Source organism: Temnothorax curvispinosus, unplaced genomic scaffold (genome assembly GCF_003070985.1).
Source record: "Temnothorax curvispinosus isolate PA1 unplaced genomic scaffold, ASM307098v1 QBEX01004614.1, whole genome shotgun sequence".
Classification (NCBI taxonomy): Eukaryota; Metazoa; Arthropoda; class Insecta; order Hymenoptera; family Formicidae; genus Temnothorax; species Temnothorax curvispinosus.
The window spans coordinates 206,128-229,111 of NW_020214394.1; the positions used below are offsets into that span (position 1 = coordinate 206,128).

General features: G+C 36.1%; 4 protein-coding genes across 4 annotated transcripts; 2 read left to right on the forward strand and 2 right to left on the reverse strand.

Annotated features, from left to right (window-relative positions):
* Positions 1–7: 7 nt before the first annotated feature.
* On the reverse strand, positions 8–3,764 carry LOC112453709. Its single transcript, XM_025014616.1, has 3 exons — positions 3,386–3,764; positions 2,149–2,266; positions 8–204 (listed from the first exon to the last, which is right to left on the reverse strand). The coding sequence occupies exons 1-3, from the start codon at positions 3,557–3,559 to the stop codon at positions 8–10; spliced, it is 489 nt and encodes a 162-aa protein (XP_024870384.1). The 5' UTR covers positions 3,560–3,764.
* Positions 3,765–7,366: 3,602 nt separating this feature from the next.
* On the forward strand, positions 7,367–12,835 carry LOC112453707. The gene is made up of 7 exons (XM_025014612.1): positions 7,367–7,424; positions 7,796–8,182; positions 8,528–8,696; positions 9,954–10,294; positions 10,634–10,802; positions 10,982–11,166; positions 12,007–12,835. Exons 1-7 carry the CDS (start codon positions 7,404–7,406, stop codon positions 12,151–12,153), a joined length of 1,419 nt encoding a protein of 472 aa, XP_024870380.1. The 5' UTR covers positions 7,367–7,403; the 3' UTR covers positions 12,154–12,835.
* A 2,366-nt stretch (positions 12,836–15,201) lies between these two features.
* On the forward strand, positions 15,202–18,931 carry LOC112453706 (MAU2 chromatid cohesion factor homolog). The gene is made up of 8 exons (XM_025014611.1): positions 15,202–15,426; positions 15,692–15,871; positions 15,942–16,220; positions 16,311–16,557; positions 16,822–17,069; positions 17,289–17,494; positions 17,678–17,880; positions 17,952–18,931. Exons 1-8 carry the CDS (start codon positions 15,202–15,204, stop codon positions 18,146–18,148), a joined length of 1,785 nt encoding a protein of 594 aa, XP_024870379.1. The 3' UTR covers positions 18,149–18,931.
* A 1,417-nt stretch (positions 18,932–20,348) lies between these two features.
* LOC112453702 (NADH-quinone oxidoreductase subunit B 2-like) lies at positions 20,349–21,737 on the reverse strand. Its single transcript, XM_025014603.1, has 3 exons — positions 21,612–21,737; positions 20,667–21,218; positions 20,349–20,580 (listed from the first exon to the last, which is right to left on the reverse strand). The coding sequence occupies exons 1-3, from the start codon at positions 21,628–21,630 to the stop codon at positions 20,483–20,485; spliced, it is 669 nt and encodes a 222-aa protein (XP_024870371.1). The 5' UTR covers positions 21,631–21,737; the 3' UTR covers positions 20,349–20,482.
* Positions 21,738–22,984: the final 1,247 nt, after the last annotated feature.

Sequence of the window (22,984 nt, forward strand, 5' to 3'; positions counted from 1 at the left end):
TGGTTGCCTAATTCTCGTTGCCTTTCGTCTCGTTGTACTGCGTCAGGCATTTCTTGAAGTGCTTGGCGCAGAAGGGATACAATGTCGGATGATCGCACGTTCTGCAAGCCGCTGCGAGATGAGAGCAACATCTCAGGCTTTCACGGCAACAGGAGGCCCACAAGTCGGGCCCGGCGGCGGCGCAATCGTAACAGAAACAGTCTCCTGCAATTCACATCGAGATGCAATTTAATGTCTAACGAGATTCAACGATTTCCCTAAAATTTCCTGTAAACCACTTCCTCGATTTCACCCGCGTCGATCTTTTATATCTTCATTCTTCTATCCATTCAAACTCGCGATAAGCTTCCGCGTTTTAGCGAGGATGTTACACAAATGGGATATATCGGATTTATATTTCGCATTGTAACGTTCTCCGTAAGATCTGCTGGTTGCGAGGAAATGCATTCCGGTTGCGATTCTCTAAACATTCTCGATGGAATAAGATTTAATTTGAGATTAGTAAGTATTTTCTTATACTTATTCTTGGAGAGCCTTTCATTGTAGCAATTTAAAAATTCTAAAGAATTTAGTAAATATTTATAATCGATGTGATGTTCAAGGCAGATTATTAAGTTTTATTTGCTTTAGAAGAGCATCTCGTGTTCTATATGTTTGCATTTTCCTATAACTTTTTTAGGACGACATTTAATTCGAAATTTGTTTTGCATTCAGTTGTGCAGTTAAAAAAAACGACGTAACGAACGATTTGCTTCCCGATGCTCTCGCTATACCTATACTTTCTCTTAACTATTGTATATTTCGTATCGTCTTACATATGTCACATATGGCGCACTTGCAAACCTATGACGTAAAAACGAACCATTGCGCGAATTATTGCAAAGAACGTAGAACAAGATGGAAAAGTTATACGACTTAAACATTTTCCGAGTGAGATATCGCACGCGTACCATTTTTACTCGAGAACTGGTTGCACAACGAGACACGCATTTGCGGCAGTGACATTTGCGAGTTTCTCAATCGCATAATTATTATAAATTAAGAATAAAATTTAGTTTGTCTGATTGGAATTATCCCGGAGACAACGTATTGCATTATTTTAAAAATGCATTACTCGACATTAGGCTGACATAAATTCGATTGTGTAATTTTTAATAAGTATAAAGTAGATCAATATGCGTCGTATAACATCGAATAAATAAACATGACATTTATGAAATTTATACGTTCACCACATCCGCCTGGTTCAAAAGCATGTAAAGGCGGAATTGTACATTATAAAATGTATAAAATATTCACAGAAATAATTATTTAATTAGAGTATTAGACATAAGGTTCCGCTCGATGCGTGATCTTTTTGGCGCATTCCGAAATATTTTAGCTGCAAATGTTTTCGCTCGTGCAACAGTTGATTCTTGAGAATTGCTGTATCTCGCGTGCGCCACTAATATACACATTACTCGAGAGTGCTTGAGTGTAACGTGTGTGTGTCACCTAGTTATAGTAATTAGACTTTCTCGAGCACTGATGATGACAAAATGTAGTACGTTTCCGTGACGATCCGACGTTTGAATATTCGCCTTCCGACATTGCATTGAAATCTCGTGAAAACACGTAATGATCACCCGCGTGAGCTAAATTTTTCTTATTTGAACTCATTACGTCGGGGAACTCGTTATGGAGAAAGGTGTGATGCGCGATGCAGGTCTAAAATGCGGCTACGGCGCTCTCCTTTCTACGATCTTATTCATCTTGTGCGATCGTGTCATCTCCGGTGTGGAGATCGCTAGATAAATTCAAAAATCCGGAGATAGATTCTCAATTCGCTTCATTCGCGTTTGCCTGATCCACCTTTCGAAATTAGGCAACGCTCTGATATTTTGCTATAGCATCCTCGGTATTTCATCGGGATGCGAGGCGAGGCGTTAATGCCGCGCGCGGCGCGGCGAGTAAACGCTGCGTCGGCGAGCATAGCTCATCTGGGAGCGGCTATTGTCAAGGTCAGAATCCCTATTGTCAAAGAGAGCGAATAGCGATGTATTTTTTTTTTCGTAATTGCGAGGAAACTCGCTAACGGGTACCGTGTGCGGATTGCAATGGGGTCAAACGTACATGTGATCCCGCCGACAAGTATACGAGAGGATTTACCTCGAGGACAGTCCACCGATCGCCGAGCCTCCGCCCTTCGACACTCCAGGCCCTCCTCGCCCATGGGACAGCTCGTGAACGACGCCTCGATAGTATTCTCACCGAGTATCGCGTCGATCTGAAAATATTTCATCATCATATCGCTACCTGGAGCGTGGAATTCCGTCGCGAATAACACGCTCGCCGTCTGTTACGAAACTCCATTTCAAACGTCGGCCATTAATTAACTCGCAAACGTCCGTCGGATTTAAAAAAAAATTCTTTATCGCGTTGCGTTCCCAATTGCTGATAGAAAGTTCGTGCCTCGGGAAAGTGTGCGTTTTTAATCGCACGCAGCTCGCAAAACTATATTGTTCCGGCGTTCTCGCGAAAGATCTAAAATTAATTAAATTGAAAAATTGGGTTGAGAAAACGACAGAGGAGATCGGTGGAAAAATTTGCGACTCGGACTCGCGTTTTAGCGAGAGAGACACCCCCGTGTTCGCGCATCCGCGTATACGTAAGAGGGTTCAACCCGTCGCGTCGCGAGGCACGTTTGTTATTACGGGCGACGTAATAGGACGCACCGGCGATTATTTCTCCTCGTATGCCGCGCGCGTTTATTTCTCATGCGACGGTTGCATCACGGGACGATATTCGCTCGGAATTATAAATTCGAGCGGGTGGAACCGCGACAAGAAGACAGCAGTGTTTCACTTCGGCACGAAAGTACCAAAAGTTTCCTATTTTCGGGTCTCGCGCGTCGCAAATGCCCTCTCGTGATTCTATCTTATTAAATTCCAAACGAGTCAAGCCGAAAGCACACCCTTGGCTCGATTATTTCATTAGAAGATTTTAATGCAAGATTCCGTCGGAAGATTACACTGTTAAACTGTTGAGTATAATTTGACATCATGGATGTCAAATTATACTTAATTTGAGTCATTTTTAACCACTCCTATAGGCTGCCACTACCCAATATATCATTAATGCAACTAAAACAATGCAAACTTAATTAAACTAATGGAGTTATATAAGATAATAAATTTCAACACACACGGTGGTTAAAAATAACAAGATGTTATTTGACTCAAGGTATTGATTTAAATTTCATCCTTTAACATTTAACAGTGTATTATATAATATTATATAATAGAATGTACATATATAAGCGAGTTTGCGTGATCCCGAACAATTATAAATATACCAACAATTTTGAAATAACTTTAGGAACCGAGTCCATCGTCCTCCGGCTTACCCGCTTGAACGCGCCCGGTTTGGAGAACATCTTCACCAGTTTCGCCAGCGCGTTCTCCGCTTGGATCTGTTCCGCGACATCGGTGACGTTCGTGGACTCGCAGTGGATTCCGTGTGGCCGAGGAAACGCCAGCAGACCGAAGAGGAACGCGATCACCCACCGGCCGGAGATCATTGCGCGAGATGTAAAAAAAAGAGAGAGAGAGATAACGAGATAAAAAATTGAGACGAGCTCGCGCGTTCGATCCCGCGCGATTCGAAACAGACGACTGGTGGTGATCAGCTGGCCGGGAACTCGGTGCTCGTTGAGTATACCTGGTGGGGATCTCCCACATCGACGTGGAAAAGCATCGTCTCGTATACGCGGAATTTGTTCGGTCTGTGAAAATATAAGAACACACTTTATCCGACCGCGTAATGTAGGCGGACTGCAAATGCGTTTAATTTTCTTCATTATTATGCGATTATTGCGTAATTTCCCGTACATCGTTAATCGATGATTACACGAGGCTTTCGACATATCTTCATGAAAAAAAAATATATAGAATGACTTGTAAACGAAGAAGGCTTGGCGACTGACTCATCATGTTCTCATCATGTCCTGTGTTCATTTTTCTCCGTGAAAATCTAATTTATTTAACAATCTGATTCAACAGATATTTAACAATGAATAATGTTTATATTTATACATTTATATTTGCATTAGATATATAACATAAAACACTCGTTCTTTGCACATCAAACGGAATGAACAGGTGGAAAAAGAGAATCCAAAATTTTCCCGCATTCGTTCTCTTAATAATTCATTAATTATTTAAGGATAACTTCGACCGAATTTCGATTAACTTAATTATCGATTAAATTATCAATTATTATAAGTTAATTTATTGAATGCAATATAACTATATATAGTCAATCAATATATTGAATGTTGGAGCGAACGGCAAAATATGTATTGATTTTTTTTCTACATTCGATCTGTCTGTAAAAATTCAGTAATGGTTTTCTCATAAATTTTCTTTCAAGTTTTCTTAATACTTAAATAATAATTAATGACTTATTAATTATTAATAGGAATAATATAAGTTTTGTACGTAACAGTTATTCGCTGACAAAGCAATATTAAAAAAATAATACTTGGTTAACAATTACATATTTATAATGTTATGAGAGAAAATATATAACATCAAATTATTTTCTTACTCAAATAAATGATTAATTATAATTAAGGACTCTCGATATTAAAATTAACGAGTGACAAGGAAAAGTGGGCTTTGAGAGTCAAACGCGATTAATTGTGCGTGAGTTAAAGCTATGTAACATTTCATTAATAATTTAATTCACGCGCACAACTAACCGCGTTTGACTCTCAAAGCCCACTTTTCCTCGTTTCTCGTTATTTTATTAATATTATTTTATTTTAATTCTATATAAATGTATATTTATTAATAAATTAAATGTATTAAGTACTTGGAGTTAATTAAATTTATTAAAAATGGGTTATTTAATTAATTTAATTCGAACTCAGTTTCTTTTAGAGTTTTGTTTAAAAATTTAGAAATTAAGTAGGTATAGCATCCATCGTTACGTTCTAGAAAGACCATTAAATGAAAGTAAAATCATTAAAGTCATATCTGTTACATTAAAAAAATTATTCTTGTATTAATCTTTTAACTACAGCTAACAAGTTGGACATGGAGCTATAGAACCACCTGTACGCACAGCTCTGCTGCAAAATTTGTCTAAAAAGCGAACGTTTTTTCGACGAAACGTATGCAGATTAAGACAATTGAAAATATTCCTGCTTGATAGTGACAAGATATCGAGCGATAGAAAAGAGCTTAATCTCAAAAGATGTTTAGAAAAAAGCCACTTTAGCGGGATTTTCTAAAGAATAGATTAGCGAGAAACCATTATAGCGTTGCATGGTAACTAAAGGGTTAAATATTTTTATTTATTTTAATATTATAATTGACCTGGCGGCTAGACTATATATTAGAAAAGGCGAGTCTTAAAAAAAAGACACAATTAATTAAAATTAAATATTCTCGGCTATGTGAGAATATTACAAGAATTACGATCTTACGTATTCTTATAAATTTGGTACTTTATTAATGTCACGTGTACGAGAAAACTTTCTGAGTGTGGGGCCCACGGACTCATCCAGTATAGCCTCGAGAAACTCATCTCTATCTATAACAGAAGAGAGAATGCACGGAATTAAAAATCTAAACGAAACAAAGTTAACCCTTAAAGCGCACATGGGGTGTAGGATACCCCACTCCAAACTTTGTGCTCTGATAAGTCCCATTAAAATGTCTTTTTCAATAATTTTTTAAACAATGTTAATTTTAAGAAATCGCTATAACTTTTGTTTATATATCTTTAAAATACATGACTTTAACTTCATTCAGAAATTTTTATGCAATAAAATAGTCAATAGTGTCGTTACAGTACATACTTAAAGACACTGGAGTATCTCATACCCCCAGTGCGCTTTACGTAATTTTTCGGAGGTGTGCGCTTTAAGGGTTAAATTATAAAATATATACTATCAAAAATGAAAATAAATGTATAAATATATGTAAATGTTATAAATATATATGTATAAATAAACAATTAAAAATTTTATCAAGTAATTATATAGTTTACGTGTATACAGAAAAAATAAAAGTAATTTTAATTTTAATTTTGATATAATTTTGGCAAATTTTATCTTTTAATAAAATAAAACAAAAAAAAGATAAAGAGACAAAAATCATCTGTTCGCTCTCTTTCGACCCGGTAGTTTTCGCTCGGCATTTTTAATTTACGTAGGATTCGTACAAGATGCCTTTGATGATGAGCTGAATGAGCCGATCGTTTTTCGCCGAGGTGGTCGGATGCGCGGGGTCGACGCTCTTCCTGTCGCCCGGCAGAAACTTCTCTACCAAAGGGTGAACCTCGCGGAACCATTGCATTGCGGAGACATTGAGTTTTGATTATTCATGGAACGTATAATCGTCTTCTGATAATAAAGTCATTTTACAAAAATACATTTTGGTTTCTGCAAAATAATTGTGATCATTCGAATTACGATAGGTTTGTCGAGATACAGAGAAAATTTGAAAAATTTATAATATAACGTTTACGATTTTATAATCGGATATGACATGATGGAAAAACATGTAATTGTCGCACACTTAACACTTAGGAAGAGTCATATTAACACGAGGAAACTAAAATGATGTAAAATTAATATATCAAATTCGTTGGACTATCAAACTAAAACCTTTGATTTTTAACTTTCTATCTTTAAAAAAAAAAACTTTGCACAAACTAAGCAATACGTATTACAAAAATGATATTTGATTCTGAAAAATATTGAAGTTGCCGCGAATATTACTAGCAATTTAACATGATATTACCGTATCGCTAATAGATATCACTAATATCTGAGAATTATAAAATCGCTTCAGGAATTTACCTTCTGGTTTCAAGTTTCGCGTGCTATAATATAATGCGGGAAAATAAAACGCAGACGAAAGATTGCTTAGCTGAATATTTATTGATTGCTGAATATTTATATTCAGAGTGGCCCGCAGCGAGAGAGAAGTCTAGGCTCTAGATCAACGTCTCAGCATCCAACCACCCACTTATGCGATAATCAGGGCACGTCTGCGGGTACACTGGCCTCGTAGTGCAACGAAATTTCGAGAAAGTGCTATTTCGTGCATTCCATATATGCATATCATTACTGAGTTTCGTAATCGTGCATTTTACAACAAACGGAAGTCCGCGCGCGAATCGAATTGTTGCAGCAACGATTGTTAATGCGTACATGAACAACGCATACTTTTTTAAAAATTTCATGACGTCCGTATTTTTCGAAACGATTTCACAATGTACAAAGTACAAACTGACGAAATTATGGAATGCGGAAAAATTCAACATAACGTCAGCGATTTTTCAGGTTATTTAAGTTAGTACCACTGAGGAATCGCGTTAGTCACATCAAGTGAAACTGTAAGAGCAACACGATGTTTTCGCACCGAGGATTAGTGAGTAAACTTTTCTGACATATGTTATATGACATATTATATTTATTTAATATTTTTATGAGTTTTTAACTTCTGGAATTAGAACTTTTTAATAATAAAATCATGTCATCACCGTTAGACAGAAATTTTGTAAAAATCAATACGTAATAAATTAATAAAACGTTTATTTCTTTTCTGCATTTTACTTTTCCTCTAATTCGATTTTTATACTAATAAAATAATATTCCATAGTAAATCCATAAATATGTAATCTCTCTCCCAATAATTTTAAATTATTAATTAAATAAATAATTTAGGGAACAAATTTCTGCCATATCGAATATCTATTCAAGAACAATCTGCATAAAATTTCCTTAATTATTTTTTTTCAGTTCTTAGCAGTGATGACAATCTCACTAGCAAGTATTTCACTTGCCAACGTCCTCGTTCAACCCGGATATAAACATCAATACGATAGCAATCGACGTTATTTGCAAGATCAGTCTGCTCCGCAGTACTGGACACAGTCTCCGATTGAACAATATCGCGCGGAACAATTACCGGACCAGGAATCGACGCAATATCGTCCGGGAGTTCAAACAGTGTATCCCTATGAATCGAATCAAGCCGATGCTCGTTCGCATGTGTTAAGCTATCCACATCGTCCACCGTACCACCATTATTTACCGAGGTCACACCATGTGCATTTCGCAAGAATAGGAGGTCATGGATATGTACGGCCCTCGGTGTATGGATATGTCGGCCATCCTCAATCTTTGGTAAGTGCTCATTATTCTATTACTTGATCTGAGAAAATAATATAAGTATAATGTTTTATTAACTTAACATTCGTAATATTTTATTTATATTACTATCATTTCATTGAAAGTTCAAATTTTATTTAATTTGATATTTTTAAGTGTAATATTCAATTCAAAACACCTGTATGTAACACCAAGCAATTTGCTTATGCGACAATAATGTACGTCACTGTATTATTGACAAACAGTTTTTGTTAAAGTTAATTATATAACACAAACGCTAATATTTGTCGTGTTTTTGTACAGAAATTGATCATGTAAGTTACTGAATATTTCTATTTCATAAGAATGATATTTCTCCAGATGGTACACAACCGAAGGAAAAGATCGGATCCTGCAAGCACTGAATCCAGTAAATCTGAGGTCGTTGCACATGACAATGATGTGGCCGCGAAGTCGCCCTCAACTGACGCCAAGCATCCTACAACCATCGACTCGTTACTTCCAGAACATGAGCCTACTGATACTACTGGTAAATATTTCATAGAACAAGATTAAAATTTGACATCTTCAAATAATAACCTAATGCACCGCTTATCTTAAAAGTCGTGTAACTTCTTTCTTATACGAGTTCCAATGAGACACAAACGTAAAAAAATTAATTAACCGGTATTCACATAGTCGGTTCTTATATTTAAGACCATCTTAAGTACAATCTTAAGATGTCATTAACCAATCACAGAGCCGTATTATCACCTTAAGACATTAAAATCAATTATTTATTACTCGACTACCTGGCTTAAATTATATATAAGTGCACAACGTTTCGGCTCACGGTTAGAGCCCTTATCAAGTGCCGTCTGAAATATGAACATCGCGATGTAACACAATAAAAAATATATAAATTGGAAATTAGTCATAAAAACAGAGAGCGTTACCTAATCGTCAATAAGACTCGTCATATATTAGTCAAGACCTCCTTTCGTTCATGGGAATGTCCCAGCATTATCACAAAGCGCAAACTACGGGAAATCACTCATATAAAACCGATATACAGAGAAAGAGATGTGACAATCAATGATGATGATCAATGATGATGATTTCGAGATTCGGGTTTTCCTTCGGTATGTAGATGATATTTTTGCCATAGTGCCGAAGAATGCGGTCAATGTGATGCTTGACGTCTTTAATAATTATCACCCCCGTTTACAGTTCACCTTCGAAACTGAGGTTGATAACTCTATACCTTTTCTTGATACATTAGTCATAAGAGATGGTGAGAGGCTAATTACGAACTGGTACAGAAAGCCGACCTTTTCGGGACGATATATAAATTACTTCTCCAATCATCCACACAAATATAAAATTAACACCATTACTAACTTGGTTGACCGTGCTGTTTTGTTATCGTCTGTTGAAACGTCTGAGAGATCGCCACTATCTTTTCTGTTCTTCAATTTTATTTAATATTTTTATGAGTTTTTAACTTCTGGAATTAGAACTTTTTAATAATAAAGCCATATGTCATTAGCGTTAGACAGAAATTTTGTAAAAATCAATACGTAATAAAACGTTTATTTCTTTTCTGCATTATACTTTTCCTCTAATTTGATTTTTATACAAATAAAATAATACTCCATAATAAATGCATAAATATGTAATCTCTCTCCCAATAATTTTAAATTATTAAATAAATAAATAATTTTGGGAATAAATTTCTGCCATATCGAATACCTGTTCAAGAACAATCTGCATAAAGTTTCGTTAATCATTCTTTTTTAGTTTTTAGCAGTGACATTCTCGTTAGCGAGTATCGCACTTGCCGACGTCCTCGTTCTATCCGGCTATGAACATCAATACGATAGCAATCCACGCTATTTGCAACATCAATCTGTTTCGCAGCACTGGATACGATCTCCGATTGAACAATATCGCGCGGAACAATTACCGGACCAGGAATCGACGCGATATTTTCCAGGAGTTCCGGAATTGACATCGCGGTCAGAAGCCTCAACAACAGAAAAAAATGAAGATCCAAAAGAGACTAAGCGTAAAAGAATGGAAGAATTGAGGCGTAGAAAGCAATTTATCTACCATTTAGGCGGAGGCCGCCGCTCCCCTCAACCCTTAGTAAATGTTCATTATCCTATTACTTGATCAGATGAAATGATACATGTTTTATTAACTTAACATTCACGATATATTATTTATATTACTATCATTTTATTGAAAGTTCAAATTTTATTTAATTTGATATTTTTAAATGTAATATTTAATTCGAAACACCTAATATGTAACACCTATATAGCAATTTGTCTTATGCAACAAATATGTACGTCACTGTATTATTGACAAACAGCTTTTCTTGGAGTTAATTATATAGCACAAACGCTAATATGTGTCGTGTTTTTGTACCCGAATTGATCATGTAAGTTACTGAAATATTTCATAAGAATGATATTTCTCCAGATGGTACACAACCGAAAGAAAAGATCGGATCCTGCAAGCACTAAATCGAGTAAATCTGAGGTCGTTGCACATGACAATGTTGTGGCCACGAAGTTGCCCTTAACTGACGCCAAGCATTCTACAGCCATCGACTCGTTACTTCCAGAACATGAGTTTACTGATACTACTGGTAAATATTTCATAGAACAAGATTAAAATTTGACATTTTCAAATAATAACCTAATGCACCGCTTATCTTGAAAGTCGTGTAACTTCAGCTTATACGAGTTCCAATGAGACGCAAACGTAAAAAAATCAATGTACCGACATTAGTACGAATTCACTTGAATGTAATCTGTTTCATTACAGATAAGCATGTGGAAAACCGTCAGATTGAAAATAACTACATGATAACACATCCACATTCATTCGGTTTTTATACAAAAGATACGCACCCTGTAAATATATCCGACATTTACAACGGAATCATGCAACTTATATTTGAACTTTATGCATATCTTAAGCCGCTCTTCAGTTCTTCAACCGCACAAAAGGTATATTTTGGCGACGATTCACGCCTTATTTTAATAGACCTTTTATGAGATGCGCGCAATATCTTCGAATTTGTGGAAATCGGACCATAACGATTATAGTAGTAAATTCGTTTTATGTGCTTAAAAATTTTTATTTTTGTCCGATCTATAGAAATTTAATTGATTATTACGACCAAGACGATATGGATTTCTTGCGCAAATATTTTGCAATTAAAGTTTAAAAATTTAATTAAATTTCTCAATTTAAATTTGATTAATGAAATGCATTATGTGTACAACTTTAACTCTTAAATGCCACCCGGGGTCCAGCGGACCCCAGACCCTTTAGAATGAAATGTTTTCAAATGTTCTTGCCAAAAATGGAGCTCATGCTCCCATTGATGATAGTTGAGTGATTGACCTACCCGTTTGTACACTTAGCAGTACTCAGTTTACTTAATTTTTTATACTATGTTGAATTTAAAATTTTAACAATATAAGCATTTTATTCTCTTTTCTAAGCCTTGAACAACATTGAAAATAATTTTCATAACTAAATATAAAAAAATCAATGAGTAAGGAGACATTTTTCATGCTGGGGTCTTTTAGACCCCATGTGTCATTTACGAGATTCTTGAGAGGTGTGGCATTTAAGGGTTAATATTGAAAATGGAACATTTTTCGAACATTATAAATATGTTTCATAAAGTTTAAAAAATATTCTTTTCTGCAATGTATAATATATAAATATTCGTATATGGTCTATGATACAAAAGTTTTTATATGATATTTTTAGAAAAAGAGAAAAAAAACGAAACATTTTTACATAAATTTTAATAAAACGCATCATGTATGTTACAGAAAATCACAAATATGCACAATGCTCCAGTATACAATGCTCCAGTATTATACGATGCTCCAGTATACAATAATCCAGTATACAATGCTTCATCAGTATACAATGCTCCACTATGTTATAGGTTAATATGTATTTTTTTATCCTTTTAAATAACTTCTGAATATGTGTTTATATCATTAAGGGCCGGTTGTTCCACCTTTCGATAAATCTCGGCTTACTCGACAGATTACTACCTATAGGATAAATCTTACCGGGTAGTTTACCAGCTATTTAGTGAGCGTTGTTCCACGGTTATTAATCCTATACAAATTCTATATTATCATATTCGTTAAATAAATCTGGACGTGGACGAAATGTATATCGCTTGCGAAGCACCACTATATATATTTCTTCATCAGATTCTTTGTTATCATCTTCGTCACCATAAAGAAATTGATTTTCGCATAATCCTGGTTCCATTTTCGATACCGTCCGATATCGTCCGTTCGATAATATCCAAATTCTTTATCGCAAAATATTAATATACAAATGCGTGAAACGTCAGATACACCAGCGCTGCGCATCTCCCGCTGACGGGGTATGATTTCTAATCCCACTACGCATTTATCTGTCAGATAAGTCTTACACAGTACCCAAAGTACCGTGTAATTTATCTGTCGATAGTGGCCATTTATCAGGAAGTTAAATTTTACCGAGAAATGGAACAACGCTCTACAGACATTTTATCCATCAGATAAGTTACCAGATAGTTTATCTGAAAGTGGAACAACCGGCCCTAAAGTAAGTAAATATATAATATAAAGCATAATATAAAGTGAATATAATACCACTTAATACATATAATATTAAGTTATACATATAATAATTATTATTAAATTACTCCTTTCCTTCTATTATTTTCAAATCAAACAGTGAAATAAAGAGGCTCAAGAATAAACAAAAAAATTACTCTTACACAAAATAAAAAATAATATTTGCCGCAAAGTTGTTCCATTTGCGCCCGATACCTCTCCCAACCCAAGCCTCCTCCCCCTTTCTGATTGTCCTCTTAGGTTGTCATGTTGAATCAATGTAACGCTTTCCGCTTTCCTTATTTTCTGAAACATTTAAATAAGCAATTCGATTAGAGAAAAATAGGCGAAGTTTTCATATATAACATGATATATAAAAATCAATTATATACACTCACCACTTTCTCTTCTTCTTTCGTGCTCAACATGGATAGCAAACACAGTAAATTTAATTTTAACGTGAAAGCAATTGAAACCATAAAAGAAAATTCAAAGTGTAAAACTCAGCGCATAAGTAATATCAACATTAGTAATAGTCAGGTTGTATTTTGTGTCGATCGACAAAACCCAGCGGTAACGAGGCTTTTTCTCATCAGATAATGGTAAAGATGTGTAAGATAATGGTAAATCTGCAGTATAACGGCAGCTTTTCCGATTTGTGAATTTTATATATTTTGTATTTTGGACGAAGAAGAAGATTCTGAGAAAGAAAATTGTCGTTCCGTTTATTTATATCGGTCTCGCTCCGCGTGTACTTGGCGCGAGACACTACCGTGTCTCTTGATATAATTTGTTAATTTTTTAATAAAAATGCAATAAATTATTAAAGTAATAATAGAGCAATAAGGAGCAGTTAAGAAGCAATTATTTTATGCTGGATTTAGTTGCACAAAATTATTAAAAATATGTTTTTGAGTGATAATTATAAATTTTACGTATTTTGTAAATATTTTTAAAAATATTAATTTTAAAAGGGGAACAATTGATTCTAAAGGAGCAATTAAAGAGCAATTATTTAAGTTATTAAAAAATATAAATTTCCAACGCCAAAACTTGTTTCCGGTATCATTTACTTGTTAATTAATTTTTTATTAAAATAGAGTAGTTTTCCAAATAATAAAATATATTTCGACACTTTATATCCAAATAATTCTGGAGCAATTGAATAAGAAAAAAAAATTTTCATACAACATTGCTAGTGCCGGGAACTTTTTAGAAAATGCTTCAGTATGTTCAGAACTATTAAAAAAATATATTAGATAAACCGGAACTGCGTACATTTCGTACAGCATATCAATCTATTCTTTCTAATGCGTGACGCTCGGACGACATAAATTTATTAAAAAATCATACAATATTGCTCTATAGAGAACTCTTTAGAAAATGCTTCAGAACTATTTGAAAAATGTTTTATATAAATAGAAACTTCTAGATTTCGTCGGTATCTTACTCTATGCTACGGAAAACTAGCAGAAAATTTTTTCAATGGACTTTTTTTGGCAAAATTACCAGAACTATCGTTAAGGTCGTTCTGGTCCAGTCGTGCTCAACTTGAATTCATGCTTAAAAAGATATTTATATACAAAATATTACATATAATAAAATCTAAAAATAATTTAAAATGGACTTTGCAAAATTGAAGAATAAACTTCAACTTTGATGGCGTGTATACAGGGAGAACGAAATTTATTCTCTCATGATATATACTGCTCATGATATATATGAATTATGAATATCGTAAAAGTGATAAGTTGCGCATGATTTGACATTTGAATCGTCGAGCGACTCCGGGCAGGAGGAAGAAGGAAGGGGAGCATTGAGAGGTACATACAATTAAGTACGAAAGAAAGAAAAAGAAGATTATCTGTCCTTTTCTAATGTCCGAAGATAGTCGAAGTTCCGATCGCGCACATATACATATATATATGCTTTTTCTGGGATCAGTGTGTTTAAGCGGAGGCCGCGTTTTTCTGCGCATGCGTGGCGAGTAACATCGATGCAAGCAAATAACTTAATATATTAAAAATTTGAATATGTTATAGATTCTCATATTAGAAAAAGCGAGTCTTAAAAAAAAAAGACACAATTACTTAAAATTAAATATTCTCGGCTATGTGAGAATATTACAAGAATTACGATCTTACACGAAAGGGCCCGAAGGTACCCGTATTCTTTATGACTATGAATTTGGTACTTTATTAATGTCACGTGTGCGAGAAAACTTTCTGACAATGAGTGTGGGTATGCGCGTGTGTGGTGTGCATCGGGTGCATCTCCCCTCCATTTGTTTAGTGCGTCTTCGTTGACTTCGTTCTGACATCGCTGGGTAGAGGCCGGTAGAGTAGATCTCGTTTGGCTTCGGTTCGCTCGTCGGGTTCGTGTGGTCGTGTGTGGTGAAATGTTAAAATGGCGTCTTCTCAGGACGCTTGGTATCTCTCGTTGCTCGGCCTGGCCGAGAATTTCCGCACGTCGAATCCGCCCGACATCAAGTCGTGCATCCAGTGTCTGCAGGCGGTCTTCAACTTCAAGCCGCCGCCGCGCGTCGAGGCGCGCACTCACCTTCAGCTCGGCAACATCCTGCTCACGCACACGAAAAACATCGATTTGGCGCGATACCACCTGGATAAAGCGGTCAGTATTTCACCTCGTTCGCGTCTACCACGATCGAGATCGTGTAATTTCGCCCCTCCTTTTTGCCCGCCTCCGTTTCTTGCTGTCCCCCGCGCAATTTGCGCGATTCGTGAATGCTTGCCTCCCGTCCTAACCTCTCCGATGACAACAAATAATGCGTCGTCGAACGGTTACGTCAGTCGCGAGTTTCACAGAGATGCATTAAGTCGAAGCTTATCGTCGTCTTTGATGACTCTTGTAATTGACTCTCGGTTATTCTCTTTAGTGGCGACTGAGTCAGAACATAAATACATTCGACGACGTCAAGTTTGAGGCAGCCAGCGTCGTCGCCGAACTGTACGAGCAACAGCTGCAGCCGAACCTGAGTAAACCGATTTTGAGGAAGGCAATAGAATTGTCTCAGCACAATGTCTACTGGCACTGTAGGCTCATCTTTCAACTTGCGGTAAGCTTAATCAGCTTAATTTCTCATGTCTCAAATAGACAACGTACTCACGTTGACTTATAAATTGCAGCAAATTCATGCCTCAGAGAAGGACTTTGTCGCAGCGAGCAGCTTGCTCGCGGTGGGTGTCGATTATTCTCACATAAGCAACGCCAGTTATACCCGAGTGCTCTTTCTCTTAAGTCGGTGTATGCTGCTGTTGATAGACAAGAAGTTCACTGAGGTTCATCCTCTGCTAAATTCAGCGGGCCATCATGTGGAGAATTGGCAAGGCAACCCGCATCAAAAGGAGTATCTGAAGGTGTACTTTCTAGTTCTTCAAGTGTGCCATTATCTTATGGCAGGCCAGGTGAGAATAGTCACGACTGTTGTAATTATAAAAAAATATGGGCCATAGGTACCATTCTAATGATGACGTATTGTCTTTGTGCTAAAATAGGTGAAGAGCGTGAAACCTTGTTTGAAACAACTGCAACAAAGTATACAGACTATAATGTCGCCTAGCTGGCCGGCAGACGATGTGGTTACGGGCTCCAATATTGGGGATATGTTTATATGGATGCCGAAGGATCATTTATACGTCTTGGTTTATTTAGTAACCGTTATGCATTCTATGCAAGCCGGTTACATGGATAAGGCACAGAAATATACCGATAAAGCGCTTAGTCAAATTGAAAAACTGAAAAGTAAGTACGCGCGTTACTTTTTAATTGATTCAAAGTAGTTTGTTATTTTCGATTTACAATTCACCTCGTATTCCTTTACTCACAAACCTTCGAGTCTCCAATCAATCTCTTATAAATCGAGGTATATACAGGATCTATCAGGATCTGCCGACTACGAGTCGATCGCTCTCATATAGAACCATGTTTCTCATCTTGTGCATTTTATTCTCTTACATTTTATTGGTTTAACACTCAACAAAATCAATTTTATTGTTTTTTTTACAGTTATCGATAACAAACCTATCTTGTCTGTGTTTCAATTAATGCTTTTGGAGCATATAATTATGTGTCGGCTTGTAATGGGAAACAAAAGTGTAGCTCTTATGGAAATTTCTCAAGCTTGTCAACTCTGCAGGCGGCAACCTAGGTTACTACAGGGTCATAGACCACAATTACATGTATTACTAGGGTTATACGCAATGTCTATGAATTGTATGGAAGCTGCAGAGGCTCAGTTCATTGCTGCACTCAAAGTAAGAAAATAGAATTGTTTCATCATAAATTGTGATAAATAATTTAAGACTTATACGTGTTATTCTATCTTTAATCTATGTAAATTGCTCATGTGTGTATTCTCGTTTAAACACTTTTTTTTTTTATTCTGGCTTGATTTTGCACGCAAATATAATGTTAGATCTATGGAGTACTTATAGCGATGACAGAGAAAATATTATTTCACCTTTTTTTTTCAGACGTCACAAGAAAAGGAACTCTGGACATTCGCGCATTTGAACCTAGCGATAGTATATCTCAGATCAAAGAGGGAAGCCGAATTGGGAGCGTTGTTAGAAAGGATAAATCCAGAATCTCTACCATCACATTCTCATTCTTTGAGGGCAGCTGCATATTACGTACAAGGACTCCAAGCTTTCTTTGGTGCTAGATACAATGAAGCAAAGTACGTACGATTTTTAAAATGTTTAGTCTCATATCCTAATAAATACATGAAACTTGTAATTTCCCGAAAAAAAAGATGAAAGATTGGATAATCTGATTCTTAGTTAGCAATGTTAAAAAATCTCAGTAATATATAAAACAAATCGAATATATTGATGTAAATGTGCTAATATGATTTTTATAGGCGATATCTTAGAGAAACCTTAAAAATGGCAAACTCGGAAGACTTGAACAGACTCACTTCCTGTAGTCTCGTGCTTTTGGGACATATATTTCTTTCTTTGGGAAATAGTAGAGAATCGATGAATATGGTCACACCTGCGATGCAATTAGCTTCTAAAATACCTGATGTACATGTACAACTGTGGGCTACTGCCATTTTAAAAGGTATGTGCAGATTGAAAAGTAAATAGTAATTTTTCAATTATCTGTACGCTTATATAATTGAAATATTGCAGATTTGTATAGAATTTGTGGTGAGCCTAATCGCGAGAGCGAGGCATATCAAATGCACTGCACATTCTCTCAAACCCTTCTGAAGGACCATTTTCAGAGCACACAAATGAGTGAGCATTCGCTCATTCAATGGACAGACGGCCCAATGCCCGCATCGCCAACCAATCCACCACCATCCACGTCGCAAGCAATTCTCTAATGGTATAAAAGATATTTAGGTGTGTCTATTTACTTAAATTGTCCAGAACTGTCTGAAACCATGTATATTTGTACTAATTATTCCTTGAGTTGTAAAATGAAGTTGGGTTTAGCCTCATTCAGTCTCGGATATTAAAAGAACTATGATAATGTTTAAAAATATCGGATTTAATTGCGAGTAAGGCGGTAAATATAGAAGGATTAATGGATATTTGATATAATATCCAGATTTTTTTGATACGTGAGATATCTGTAGGAGTATATGGCAACTAGATATAGCAGAGCTTGATAGCAATTTATAGTATTATTTGAATCATCGAAATTGTACACGGCAGGGATTGACTAATTTAGATCATTAATATTTTGTTTACTTCAGTTAATAAACATTAAATCATTTTTTATTCAAGAGGATACAAATGCTAATTATCGTAATGCAGAACAGACCCGTTTTTTCAGATTTATATGACCCGTTCTGCCGCACAATGCGTTTAGACAAGATTTGTATTGCACATATAGGGAATAGATCGGAATATTGAATAAAGATTTTTTCTCGTCGCCGGGCCGAAAGTGACAACTTTCATCCCGCTACGCGGGATGAAGTTGTCGCGTTTCGGCTCCGTCGAGGAGAAAAATCGTATACACACCACGGGCAGTAAATAAGGAAGCCTCAGATCACATGTTTGTCGACCTCGGCTCCGCCTCGGACGACAATTACATGTGATCTGAGACCTTCCTTATTTTACTGCCCTAGGTGTGTAATATACTATTATTTTTGTTTGAAAATTGTTAATTTTATATTTCTGATTAACATACTAATCTAAAAATCTTTTTTTTTTTTTTACATCACTTAATTGCAATATTTTACATTATACAGTCTTCATAATGATATCTTAATTACAATTTCATTATATAGACAAAATCTTGTTTGGAAACACATAATTCATCTTCGAAATTTTATTATGTGACTAAGGAAGATGGGGAACAAGTATCAAAATTTAGATATTAAATTTTGTATATATTGAATAATAAGAACGATGAAATCGAAGTAATTAACTCTTTCTCATCACTATCAGCAAGGTTTGACAAATTATCCGTGTATCCAGTGGATTATCAAAATTATTTTATTGGTTCTTATTTAACGTTACCTCTTCTTTTTTTTTAATGACCAAAGTAAACATTAATAATTTGGCTGTGGCACAACAGAATAACAATTCATTAAGCGGTATAATAAAAATAAATAATGGGTACGGAACTTTGCAAATTGGTTAAAGAGATGCAAATTCTTTACCTATTATATGTACAAGATGTTTCGGTATATATACATGTATTTTTATTAAGATGATATATGTATGTATTGTATGAGTATATAATAAAATGTAATTGTTATATATTAGTATTAGTTACAGTAATAAATAAAGAAAGAAAGGGGCCTTAGAACGTGGTAACTTAAACGGCAAAGAACTTGTGTGTAAAATTCTTTGCTTTATTTAAATTATTCTGAACATACTTTGTATATACTTTTAAAAGTAAAAAGATACGTACGTGCAAACAATAAAATAGAGAATGTAATAAAAACATAGGTTTGTACAAATATTTGTTTTCTCAACATAAAAAAGTACAAACTTCATTTATCATGGTATGTTTTCTGATATGTATATATATATATATAAATCACTATTAATATCTCATTACTACTCTTATTGCACAGATTTATTAATATAGTACGATTTTATGATTATTCTGCTATCGCTCTTTCGGAAAGATAAATTTAAGATATAAACTGGTAATAAAGAGAAGAAGAGGGGACAGAAGAGGACACAATTTTTTGACAAGATAAAATTAATAAAGATTTTTACAATTTTGCATTCAAACTTAAATATATAAAGAGTTGCGTCTTTTTTTATATTATAATACATATATTAAAAAGAAATCGGAATTTTTTCAATTATTATCGTCACACAATTATGTGCGATAAAATGTATACATTCGATTAATATATATTCTAAATTATAAAATATATATATGTATATATTAAAAATGAAAATATATTAACTAATATTTTTTATATCTTAGCAATCTGTAATGTTTGTGTGATTCATTATGTAGCGATAATATAGTGTTGCAAAATATATTACGTTTTCGTATCTTTTTCTAAATATGCATGCAAAGTAAACGAGGTTGATTTATGGCAATAAAAACATTTATTTTTATTTAAATGTGATTTATTTTGTCACATTTTTGGGTGACATGCAACTCCCCTATTGCTTAATTATGTGTCAATTACCTTACAATTTTTAAATATTTTATACATTTATTACTATAGACGTCAGGTACATTACTTCCTGTACCAAACTTGTGCAGTTTGCATACGTTTTATCTTTTTCTGTAACTGAAGAACACCATACAATAATGCTTCAGCTGTTGGGGGACAACCTGCAACATATTGAAGGTTTATATTTGTGAATAAAATAAGATTAACATGTACATAAAATAAAGAATATAAATAATTGCAAATTTACCAGGCACGTAAATGTCCACAGGTATTATCCTGTCGCAACCCCTGACCACGGAATAGCTATAATGATAATATCCGCCTCCGTTCGCGCAACTTCCCATGGAGATGACCCATCGAGGTTCAGGCATCTGATCGTAGATCTTCCTCAGGGCAGGTGCCATCTTATTCGTCAAAGTGCCGGCGACTATAATAACATCTGACTGTCGCGGCGAGGCGCGGAACACCACGCCGAATCTGTCCATGTCGTATCTAGGCGCCGCAATGTGCATCATCTCCACGGCGCAGCAGGCTAAACCGAAGGTCATCGGCCATATCGATCCTTTACGTCCCCAATTTAGTATGTCGTCTATTCTGGCTAGGGCATACTCTGCCATGTTACTGGGCTGTTGAAACGGGCTGTACGGCTCGACTTTCGGTTTCTCTGGCAGCTCAGGCTTCGCCTTCTGCACGGACGACTCCGTGGCCATGTCTTTAGTCTGAACCTTCAATGTAGCAGCAGCAGGTCCTGACGTCGCTACATTGTTACGGACCAGGGACACTAGTCCCTGAGGGACATCTGCAAAAGAAGAAAAAAAGTAAGAAATAGGTAAATCATTGTAAATGATCATATGGTAAACATCAATATCCCAGTTGCGTTTGGAAGGTTATGATAGCATTTTAATCGGCCGAACGTTTCGGTATAAATTGTACAACTACGCGAACAGACAAATGCGCGTCGAATTTCGCGACGTATTTTAGTGTGCAATCTTATGCAATAGCCGCGGTATTAAAACGGAAAGTGCGCAAGAAGCGAAATTTGCTCAACGACGATATCGATTGTCCGCGGTCCGGATGCACGCATTTTACCCGATACGGGATTAAACGTGCGTTTCGTCTAACGGTGCATCAGGCTCGAGTATCGAGGCATTCGTTTAATGGCAATCTCATAATTCACAGTGAAATAACTTACGTGTAACGGAACGAAACATATCTCCGACCTTCCGTGGACTTACTAGTGCTAACTGCTGCTACATCGTAGGTTATGCGGGCGCATGCGCCAATTATGATTAAAGACCCGCAGTTTAAATGTGATTTTTTACTAGCCATCCACTTTTTGACTCACTTATGAACTGAATTAAATTACATCGGCATCTCCGAATCTTTTATTTCCATTAATGGAAACGGTCAACACGTGACGGGTTTGCTCCGAGATGAGTGACTCGTTTAATTGGTAATTAGAATTTATATTAATTTGCATAATGCGAAAGCGAACGCCGTATAAGACGAGTATCTAGCATTTGTTGCATAAAATGCGAAAAATGAACGCAAAGTTCGGGACGCGTAGCGTCCGCGTCGCCGCGTCGCTCTTGAAGTTGATCGCGCGTGAAGTTGACCGCGCGTAAAGTAGACGAGCGAGCCCTCGGTCGCCATTTTAATTACGTGCAATTTTACTTGCGAAACGAGGCGGACACGGGGCGGATCAGTTCCGGGACGAGAGGAGAAGACGTCGCAAGTCGTTTGAATAGATTGGCAAGCAACAATCCATATTAACTCTGTATTGATTCCTTATGATGAGATCCGACTTTCGCGCAATGTAAGTTCGACGTTCGCATATTAACGATCATTTCGCGTACGTAATTCGTAAGACTCGTTCGATCGGAAATCTGTCGGGTGCGAGCAATCGTCAAAGCGATATTATTCGGTTATCTATTGTATATATTTACGATTAATTTCATCCTGCACATTTTATTTGTATTGCAATGCGAAATAACGACCGCCAAGACGGGTGTACGCTATATTTATTGCTTGAAATATGGAAAATTTGACAAATTGACGCGAGGCTAGGTGCGAGTAGAACGCGCAGCGCTGCAGCGTCACTCTTTGCGCGTGAAGTTGACCGCGCGTGAAATAGACGAACCCCCTCCGCCATCTTAATTGCATTTACGTTTCGTTTGCAGAACGCGACGGACACGGGATCGTAGACGTCGTCTATGCACGGGACGGATCGGCTCCGGAACGAGTGCAGGCGCCGCGAGTCATTTAATTGGTAAGTGAAAGAGATATCAATTTTGTTTTTATCATTTGCCGCAATAATTGACTATCCCTTCGACACTCGTACATTGATGATCCATTCGAACGCGTATTTCGCAAAAATCTTGTTCGGCCAAAGTACTTAACGCCGCCATATGTCGCTTTTGGAGCGCGAAGTTGACCGCGCGTGAAATAGACGAATCTCCCCCCCCCCCGCTTCGCCATCTTAATTGCATTTACGTTTCGTTTGCAGAACGCGGCGGACACGGGACGGATCGGCTCCGGAACGAGCGGCGTCGCGAGTCATTTGAT

Bases quoted from the DNA above. Each gene is read 5' to 3' on its own strand.
- LOC112453709 (XM_025014616.1), bottom strand. From the start codon at position 3,559: ATGATCTCCGGCCGGTGGGTGATCGCGTTCCTCTTCGGTCTGCTGGCG. The intron at 2,267-3,385 runs GTAAGCCGGAGG...AAATATTTTCAG, and splicing joins AACCGGGCGCGTTCAAGCGG to ATCGACGCGATACTCGGTGA. The intron at 205-2,148 runs GTAAATCCTCTC...TGTGAATTGCAG, and splicing joins ATCGGTGGACTGTCCTCGAG to GAGACTGTTTCTGTTACGAT.
- LOC112453707 (XM_025014612.1), top strand. From the start codon at position 7,404: ATGTTTTCGCACCGAGGATTA. The intron at 7,425-7,795 runs GTGAGTAAACTT...ATTTTTTTTCAG, and splicing joins TGTTTTCGCACCGAGGATTA to TTCTTAGCAGTGATGACAAT. The intron at 8,183-8,527 runs GTAAGTGCTCAT...ATATTTCTCCAG, and splicing joins TCGGCCATCCTCAATCTTTG to ATGGTACACAACCGAAGGAA.
- LOC112453706 (XM_025014611.1), top strand. From the start codon at position 15,202: ATGGCGTCTTCTCAGGACGCTTGGTATCTCTCGTTGCTCGGCCTGGCC. The intron at 15,427-15,691 runs GTCAGTATTTCA...TATTCTCTTTAG, and splicing joins GATACCACCTGGATAAAGCG to TGGCGACTGAGTCAGAACAT. The intron at 17,881-17,951 runs GTATGTGCAGAT...GAAATATTGCAG, and splicing joins GGCTACTGCCATTTTAAAAG to ATTTGTATAGAATTTGTGGT.
- LOC112453702 (XM_025014603.1), bottom strand. The intron at 20,581-20,666 runs GTAAATTTGCAA...AATATGTTGCAG, and splicing joins TGTGGACATTTACGTGCCTG to GTTGTCCCCCAACAGCTGAA.